The sequence below is a fragment of the Brienomyrus brachyistius genome, chromosome 18 (genome assembly GCF_023856365.1).
Source record: "Brienomyrus brachyistius isolate T26 chromosome 18, BBRACH_0.4, whole genome shotgun sequence".
In the NCBI taxonomy this organism is placed as follows: Eukaryota; Metazoa; Chordata; class Actinopteri; order Osteoglossiformes; family Mormyridae; genus Brienomyrus; species Brienomyrus brachyistius.
In genome coordinates this window covers 3,554,016-3,563,495 of record NC_064550.1, presented here as the reverse complement: position 1 = coordinate 3,563,495, position 9,480 = coordinate 3,554,016, and the positions used below count along the sequence as shown (strand labels likewise).

Genomic DNA, 9,480 nt, shown 5'->3' with positions numbered 1-9,480 from the left:
AGATTAAGAATAAAACCACAAGGTTTTAATGGCAGGCAGACTTGGGGTTCGGCGACCCAAGTCCAAAGGCAGCACAGGCAGAAAGAGGATCCAAAATGCTAGGCAAAGGAAGGTCAGTAAAACAGACACAGGTCAGGCATGGGGGCAAACAGAGACCAGGAGCCCAGGCTGATCAGGAAACCAGCAAACAAATTATCACCGAGGAACCACACAAACTCTCTGAAACCAAGAAGATCTTACACCAAAGAGCGTTCTAAGGCAAACTGAAACAGAGCTCGCAATCAATCAGAATGTATCACAGCTGGGAGGGGCAAGGGTGTTAATATGAAACTGGTTCTTCCTGTAGGAGACGGGAGACTGGTAATGACGTACCAGTATAAAAGCTTTTCCCAGGTTAGTTGCCATGACAAAAATGTTGATGCTTAAATTCAAAGTTTTCATTTGTTTCTTTAAATACAAGGGGGCGTACGGACAACATTTATAGAAAAGCTATGTTCTTGTTTTTCAAAGGATAAAAATGCACAATGTGGTTTCTTTTGGCAACAGACACATTCATCTGAAGATGAACGGAGGCCTAATGGTAAATGAAAGATTGCTGGTTTGAATCCCTGACCAGCAAGGTACCACCCCCAAGCACTGCTCCCCAGGTGCTGAATTAGCTGCCCCCTGCTATGTCACGATGTCACATGCAGAGGACACATCTTGTTGTTGTGCACTGTGTGCTGTGGTGTGTCAACAATGACCACTGATCACTAAATTCTAAATTTTGGACTAATCATGGCAGGAGAGACTTTTGTTCAGTCATGGCACAAATGAGTCAGCATGCGTTGCTGTTGGTCTTTAACTGCTCAGGAAACGTTAACAGCTTTCTAATGTGACTCCAATGGACATTGGATTGACAAGATCTAAATGCTACACTGTTAAATGATACGGAATATTGTACAATAATTTGTATTTTTCAATTTTTTTATTATTAAAGGCTTAGAAAACATAGCAGGGTGATGTCAAATCGTCAGAAAGGAAAGATATGACAGAAGAGAAATAGGAGTAATAATAATAATAAAAGAATTCAGTAACAGAACCATTGGGCAATATCATGCAGTAAACACGTGTAGACTGTTCTGGATGCATACACACTTCTCCCTTAATGTATGTGTGTTTGTGTCAGCCACAGCCAGCAGCCACACTACCTGCAGGTCAGAAGTTAAACAGGTTTGCGCCTGGCCAGCACTTAGATGGGAGACCTACTAAGAAAATGGGATGCCGCTGGAATAGGAACAGGTTAGCCCATCCTGTGTGGATCCCAAAACCCCAGTGCAGTGACAGGGACAGAGCTGAAAAAATGGTGCCGTCCGTTTGATGAGATGTAAAACTGAGGTGCTGATTCTCTGAGGTTATAGAACACCCCTTGGCATCTTTCAGAAGAGTAAGGGTGGTACCCCAATGTCCTAATATTACTAACTGTGGCTCTAAAACACTGGCCTCCTAATCAACCCTGGTATCTAACTAGTGAATTCGCTCTTCCCCCTTCACCACCTTAGCTACTGTGTAGTAGCATTGAAGGAGAGACATGGCAGCCCCCTGGAAAGTGCCCTGCCTCATGCAGACCCTGCCTAGCACAAACTGCTACCCCTGTTCTAGGATGGTTTTAGTTTGTTTGTTGGGTTCCCTCCCCTTCAGTCTGTCTGGTGTGATGCATTATAAGAAGCAGGTCATACAGGTTAGTTCAGTCTGGCATGGGAGAGATGGGAATACTTCCAAGTCAAAGTAAGAGAATTTTCTATTTGTTTTGATAAAATGAAAGCTACACAGAACAAAGAGTATAAAAGGAAATCAGGTTCTGATATTTATGAATGTTCAAAAATGTTGTTAAAGGATAAAAGATGGGGGGAGATACTCCACATTTAAGTAATCTTGAAAAAGGAGACAACAGGGAAATGCAACACATACTTCATTGTGAGAGAATGTAAAGAACCAGAACAAATGCCAAAAGAGATTTTTTAATTATATGAAAACCTTCATTCCTCATCATTTTTCAAGAATGGCTGGCATTTCCTTTGAAAAGGTTCAAGTCGAACTTTAAAATAATTTGTGATTCTGAGTTGAAAATACTTGGATGAATTGTATTCCGCTGTAAAGAAAATGACTTTATGGAGATGTCCTGGTCAGGATGGCTTAACGGCGTTTCATATATATATATATATATATATATATATATATATATATATATATATATATATATATATTGGTGTGATATTAGGACGTTATTAGGATGCTTTGATTAAAAGTAGGTATGGACAAAACTATTACTGAGATACAGTCTGATTTCTTCAAGATATATCTATACCTAAAAATATATATTTGATCTCATATAAATTAGATGATATGGATGTAATTAGATGAAGGTGGCGTTATATTATTCTGGGGGGAAAAAAGATTTCCTTAAGTATAATTATAATCGTCTGCGGTCACGTGATTCACCAGGATCCTGTTTGGAGCTGAGGTAAGAGCAAATACTCGGAAGCAGAGTTGTGTAATATTACTATTGGTTAGTACAGAGCATTTCAATTATAGAGCCACTTCGTTGTGCAATATCTGAGGAAATACCTTTCGTATAACGCAGCACCCTTGCAGAGCTCCTCAGTCCTATTACTCCTGCCGTGCTTCGCGTTCTCAGTAGAACTCGCAGTTTTGACCAGGAAGTAGCTACTGTGTAATCCATACACTTCCTGGATTACATGCCTTCTTAATGCGCATCGTTTTATTTTCTTTTATTTTTTTTCAGAAAACGTAATAGAAATTCTAAGTACAAAGTAAAGGTGAGTAATAAACTGGATCCCGAAAGTACATACATGTAGTCATTGCAGCATTGTCAGAATAGCTGACTACATAACCTCGCTGTTCATGTTTTCTATTTGTTAGATATAGATATATTATCCGTAATACACGCCTTACAGATTGTAACAACTTTCTGCTTAATATCTCGCGAATGGGAGTTGTCTAAATCGTAGTGATGTTGGTTTTTTCCCCCGCTGATATCCGATGCAAAAGAGACACACCGGTACTTGCCAAGGCTAAATCGGTTTGTTATATTTCATATTGGCTACAGTACACGGTAAACATTACGATCTGTCCGTCAGGTTACTGAGTATTGACCATATAGGATATGAAGTCTAGTTTGTAAATTCCAATTTTGTATTTGCTTTACTCACAGGTAATGACATGTGTTTCATAGATAAAACTTCTGTACTGCCTGGGTGTTACGTTTTGTTATATATGTAATTTACCGCAGAAATAAAATTTACAAAATTCACCTAGGACATAATGGCCCATTGCCATTTAGCACAAAACTGTCAGTATAACTACTGCATCTTCACCTATGTTTCTGAATGTTTTAGGTGGATCTTTGTGTGTACCTTTTAATTGTGTCTCTTCTTGTTCAGCTGCCTAATTGCATCTTTAGAAATTCATTCAGATACTGTTACTCCTTGGACACTGGATGGGAACCTTTTCAAAAATTGATGTCTGCTAAGCTTCTGACAGCTGTAAGTAATTAAGGATTATTAGGCAGTAATTCAAATTCTTTTACATGTTTTTTTATTTAATAAACAATTCTGACTCCAAATAGTACATATACCCTTCCATTTTTCCTTCCTGGATGTTATGATATAGTTTGATGGGCCATTGCTTATAGTAAGCCTATATTTCTTGTTGGTTCTGAATACTGAAACTCGTCAAGCCGCATTTCTGCTGTGCTCTCATCACTGGATCCCCATTGGAAGATGAATGAAAATGTTCTGTAAATATTCATTTACTGAATATTACTACTGTTTTTATATATTAGAATGTTGTTTAGAGAAAGAACTTATCTAAAGCAGTGAACAATGGCATGGCCCGACACCCCAGACTTGTTTCCTGTGTTTTCTGCCATATGTTCCGGGGACTTTGTGAGCCTCACTGTGCTGGTAGAACAGGGATTATTACTGGTTCAGTTGAGTATGTAAATACTCAAGTAGGTGAACACCTGTAGGCACAGCAGCCTGCCAGGAGGCCTTGTTTTGCTGTTATTTTTTTGGCATGAATTTACTTCCCAGTTAATACTGATTTTGGTCTGTCTGTTTTTAGACCCTGCTGATACGTGAACAAAATGTAAATGTTTTCTACAATGATTGCTTGTACTTTCTGTCATTGGAGTTTGTTAATCTCGTAAATGTAATTATGTGCAATAGCTGCAAATTGGCAGAAGGTGTGGCTTCTAAAACATGAACCTTTTACAGTGGTTGGTATGTAGCAGCTTTTTTCCATGCGAGTGGAGAATTCAAATTTGCACAGACAGGAATAAAAGACTTGTTTTGCTAACGTGCAGTTCCCTAAGCTCAAAGCTGGATGTGCTTTAGGGGTGACAGTTTTGGTGTGTCTTCCTTGTGCAGGACCCTTCCACACTTCTGTGTGTCAATACTGAAATTTGTTCATCATGAGGCTGGCAGGTGGGTCAACATTAAATAAAATCCATACAAATCACAACTGAAGTGATGTATATTCCTTTTTAATTAAAATCTGTAATGGGGTAAGCCTATTGTATAGTTTTATTTTTATCGTATTATTTTAATTGACATTTAAAATCCTGAAAGGTTGACTATCATGAATGTTGATCACATGGAGTAAAACTTCCTGTGTCAGGCATGTGCAGATCCACATAGCCATATTTCCCTGGTATAATTGTAACATTTAGTTTAAAATAAATAAATGCATAAAATAATGTGTGCATGTAGCTTGGTCTGCTGATGAGCCTGTTTCTGCCGTAGGTCCTTTGCGGGTAGTAGTGGTAGTATGTCTTGTAGGTTTGACATGGTTCTTGGCCCACATGCTTCTTGGAGGGGAAAACAGCTTTGTTGTTGTGCGACACCTCTTCCACGGTGAGGTTTATGTTCTGTGTCTGTGTCTTTGCTTGTGTACCGTCCATGTCGCTGTATCGATTCAGCGGAACTTTCAGCAATTAGTGTGGTGACCAGAGATCTCATTCCTTTCTCCAACTGCAGGATCTCATGAGGTGACAACTGTAGGTGTGTAATTTCCCGTCCCGCACAGCCAGTACGGTTTTAAACCATAAGTGTTTGCTCTTAAACAATATTAGCTTTTTTTTATCACTGTAATATTTTCAAATGCTTCCCCCCCCAGCGCCAAAGCCACGCAAGTATAAGTGTGGCCTCTCGGCACCCTGTCCAGCAAAGCACCTTGCTTTCCGCCTGACATCTGGGGCAGCAAATGTCATCGGTCCTAAGATGTGCCTTGAGGATAAGATGTGAGAGCCTGCCTTTACTCTGATTAGTCTCACTATCTTTTGTATTTTCTCTGACCACTGCTGTAATATGGCTTGAAATATTTCTGAAGAAATGTAAATCAGAATGAAATGTTTAAGTTTGCGACACCAATGAGCGATTTTTCTGCCCTCTTCAGACTCGTAAGCAGTGTGAAGAACAATGTCGGCCGAGGGCTGAACGTTGCTCTCGTCAATGGTAACCAGTTTTTTGTGTATTCTTCATAGTCGGAATGTTTTCTTTTGGAAGGTTTTTGTTTTTCACACGTGTATTTCAGCCTAGCTCATATTTTAATAAATGAGTCATGTTTTTTTTTTTTTTAACAATCTTATTGTTTTTAAGGTGTGACAGGGGAGTTATTGGAAGTCAAATCTTTTGACATGTGGGCCGGAGGTGAGTGGGATGAATAGTTACACAGTGTATTTACAGATGCATGTATATCGAAACCAGTGTACAATTGAGAAAGCAGGATCAACCAGTCCCTGGAGTAGTTGGGGTTAAGGGCCCTGCTGAAGGGCCCAGCAGTGCAATTTAATGTGATTTTAGGATTTGAACCAGTGACCTTCTTATCACTGGCACAATATAACTCGCTGAACTATACACTACACTGCTACTTTCTGGCGAGTTTACAAAACTTTCAAAAGCTACAGTGATGACAGAAGTGCTCCGTGCAAGAACAGAAGCACATGCTGGATCCCTCTTATTCTCAGGCAAAAATTGTGAGCTACAGTCATGGGACAAAGAAACCACACCCTCCTTCATTTATTTTATCTGTCAGGGCCTAAATAATCACCAGCTTTTATAAACAAACAAATCTAACCTCAGGTGACAATCAATCAGTAAATCAAACAAACGAATGAATGAATGAATACATTATTTGTTTCTTTTTCCCAAAATGTCAGCATTTGCCTTGTAAATGGGTCTGAGAATTTGTTTTGCATTCCCAGCTATTTTTTCAGATCAATTCAAACTTATTGATCGTGATTGTGTCCATTTAAGCTGTGACTTCCATTGGATGTATGAACATCCCACATATTGGTGCATCTTGCTGGTGTCGAGTATTGTTTGCTCTTCCCCTCAGATATAGCTGATCTGCTGAAGTTTCTGCGGCCATTGCACGAGGGTACACTAGTGTTTATTGCTTCCTTTGATGACCCTGCTTCCAAGTAAGTCTCCTCAAACTGCCTTCCTCACTTGCTCATTCCTGCTGTGATGTCTGCCTGTAATCTGAGTTCAGTGAATCTCAATGTGTTTTGTTAATAGGCTATGAAAATATGAAGAATTTAGGAATCCTGTGGTTGTCAGCACATAGAACTAGAAGAAGAGACAGTAATGGGGAAGGTGTTACAGACACCGATGGCCACAATAACTGAATATATTTTGTTTGGCAGAATTATACTTTTGATGTTTTAAAATGCACAAAACTATTGTCCAACTTCTGTGTATATGTAAAATTTCACATAACTTTCATTTGCTGTGTTCCTCCTACCATTATTGTGTGTAACATAGGAGCTCAGTGAAATTGCTTGAACTTAAATTTTAGTAATCTTTCGTTTTATGCAATTTTAAGTTCGCATTTGACCAGGAAATTGTTGTATATGGTTAAGTTTTAAATGAATGGTGCGCTGTCATCTTCTTGTGTGATACAGCTGGAATGGAACTCGAAAGGCAGTCCACAACAACCGTGTGATTTCCCCTTCCTTGCTCTGCTTTCTCCAGGCTGAACGATGAAGCCCGTCGGCTCCTTGAGGAGCTTGGGAGTACTGCTGCTAAGGAGCTGGGTTTTCGAGACAGCTGGGTATTTGTGGGAGCTAAGGGCATCGAGAGCAAGAGCCCCTTTGAGCAGGTAACCATCCCTGATACGTGAGCACCCAACTATGCTATGGGGTATTTGTGGGGTGTAATTAAAGGGCAGGTTATTCAAAATGGATTCCTACCTCAAAAGTAATCAGTAGTCACATTTGAATGTCTGTGGACGCTACACCCTATATGTATGCTGTGCAAAACATGCATTGTCCAATATGTCAAACATCAATGCATAGACCATAATGAAAATGGCATCAATTTGTCATAATTGATATATAAATAAGTGGTCAAAATCATGCCTTGTGTTATGCAATATTTGGAGAGATATTTATTAACCAAAATATGCACTTTTATGAAGGTGGTTGTTATAGAAACACAAGAATTCATAACAACGTTTGTGTGGAATGGATAACAAAGATGTTGTGATGATTACTATATAGCAGTATTTCTCAACCCAGTCCTTGGGGACTCCCAGACATTTTTGCTCCCTCCCATCTCCCAGAACACCTGAACCAAATAAGAACATTGAATACCTAGTAAAGGTGTGCTGGGATCTTCTCACTGACAGTAACACAGGATAAATGCCTGTCTTTAACTCTGTTCCTAAGATCTCCTTTCTCTTTCTCAGCGGATGAAGAACAGCAAAAGCACTAACAAGTATGAAGGATGGCCCGAATCCCTGGAAATGGATGGCTGTGTCCCTTTAAGAGTTTCTCAAGAGAGCTAGACTCAGGAAGTCTTGTTTCATATCAATATAGAGAGAGTCCAGTTTCAATAGCCACCTCCATTATTTTTATCTTAGGTCCTATATTGTAACCTGCATCAATGACTACATATTGGGTATATTAAAACATCTGAGCAAATGCTGAAGTTTGGTTATTATATAGGATACTTTCATTATTATTTGTAGAATCTTAAATATTGCTGTTTTGTTAAGCCAAGCAAGTGTGTGTTTATTGAATTGCACTGATACAAAATGCTACATTTTGCATTCTTTACTTTGTGGAAGATAACTTTGTACTGCATGATTTTGTTAAAATGCTCAAATTACTAATGTGAGTTGGAGTAATTTCCAGAGAGATCCAAGTGTCTTTGATATCAACAATAACATATATTCTGTGCATTACTTCACAGAGCAAATGAACACTGTTCTATTCTAGAAAAAGCAGCTGAAATGACGCATTACTCTTTTGAACATCCGTACTGTAAATTACACACTTTAGATCAACCTTTTGGTGCATATGCCGAACTGAAGTGACTTTGCACAGATTTACATTCCAAAAACAAATGTTAATATATTAAATAAATCAACACTGATGCTTTTTATTTCATTTTTAGTGAGATACTATTACAATATGTGATAATTTGGAGAGTAGCATTTTATCCTGGATTCATTCGGCCTTCTCAATATCATAATGGCCAGATTTGGATTTTGCATTTTTTCTAAAAAAAAAAAAAATAAAAAAATACTATGGATAAACTCTATTGATATTTTCTAATGATTCTGATATTCCATCTAGGCTGTGGCCCAGCCTGGAACGCTGAATGGATACATTTGTTAATAGAAACTGCTTAAATGTTTTCTTAAATAAATATGATTATTACTTTTATTATCTGTCTCCAAAAGCATTGCAATTTGCGTTCAGTCTCGTATGTGTAATGTCTTCAAATGTGAACATTTGTGCAAATTAATAGTGCCTGCAGTGCAGGCCCTATTATCGACCTTTATTTGTATTTACTACAATGATTGTTCAGAATATAGAAGAAACTGCAATACAGTGGAATGATGTCCAGAATTAAGCTCAGTCTACATCTACAAGGGTTTGTTGTTGTATTTTATTGAAATTTTGAGTTGATAATAGATAAGGTTATATCTGTTTGATGTAACCATAAGAAACCAATTTTTAATGCGGATTATATTGACAAAGATAAATTGCATACGGCTTTTCTTAGTACTTCAATGTGGAATATGAAGTTGATGGATGTATGAGCTGGTTCGCTCCCTCTCGCATACTTGTTGGGCATGCAATGATAATACTTTAGACCCCCTAGTGATGCCTGAAACTAAGAATAGTACCAAACCTTATATATGTTATGGCTTTTCCTATACATACATACCAATGATGAAACTTAATTTATAAATTAGCCATAATAAGAGATTATCAACAATGACTAATGAAACAACAATTATAGCAATATACAGTACTGGGTTATTTTTCATATATATGGTTACTTGCACACTAGCACTGCGATACTGTGACATTAGATCTGATTACTGAGACGGCTTCTAAGTGACGGGCAGGTGGCAGATTCATTATGGACACGCTGGACAGAGGGACACATCCCAGGCGGGATG

At 38.4% G+C, this 9,480-nt stretch overlaps 1 protein-coding gene across 3 annotated transcripts; it reads left to right on the top strand.

The window, feature by feature from the left end:
• Window positions 1–1,692: 1,692 nt before the first annotated feature.
• fam3a (FAM3 metabolism regulating signaling molecule A) lies at window positions 1,693–8,734 on the top strand. Of its 3 annotated transcripts, none has more exons than XM_048983053.1 (12): window positions 1,693–1,767; window positions 2,786–2,819; window positions 3,444–3,545; window positions 4,431–4,487; window positions 4,806–4,916; window positions 5,040–5,063; window positions 5,179–5,302; window positions 5,458–5,516; window positions 5,661–5,711; window positions 6,400–6,484; window positions 7,038–7,164; window positions 7,753–8,734. In XM_048983053.1, the coding sequence occupies exons 4-12, from the start codon at window positions 4,475–4,477 to the stop codon at window positions 7,849–7,851; spliced, it is 693 nt and encodes a 230-aa protein (XP_048839010.1). In that variant the 5' UTR covers window positions 1,693–1,767; window positions 2,786–2,819; window positions 3,444–3,545; window positions 4,431–4,474; the 3' UTR covers window positions 7,852–8,734. The 3 variants fall into 3 exon arrangements, with proteins under 3 accessions (XP_048839010.1, XP_048839011.1, XP_048839013.1); XM_048983054.1 differs by lacking the exon at window positions 1,693–1,767 and adding an exon at window positions 2,461–2,503; XM_048983056.1 differs by lacking the exon at window positions 1,693–1,767 and having other exon boundaries at window positions 2,560–2,819; window positions 3,464–3,545.
• The last annotated feature ends 746 nt before the right edge of the window (window positions 8,735–9,480 follow it).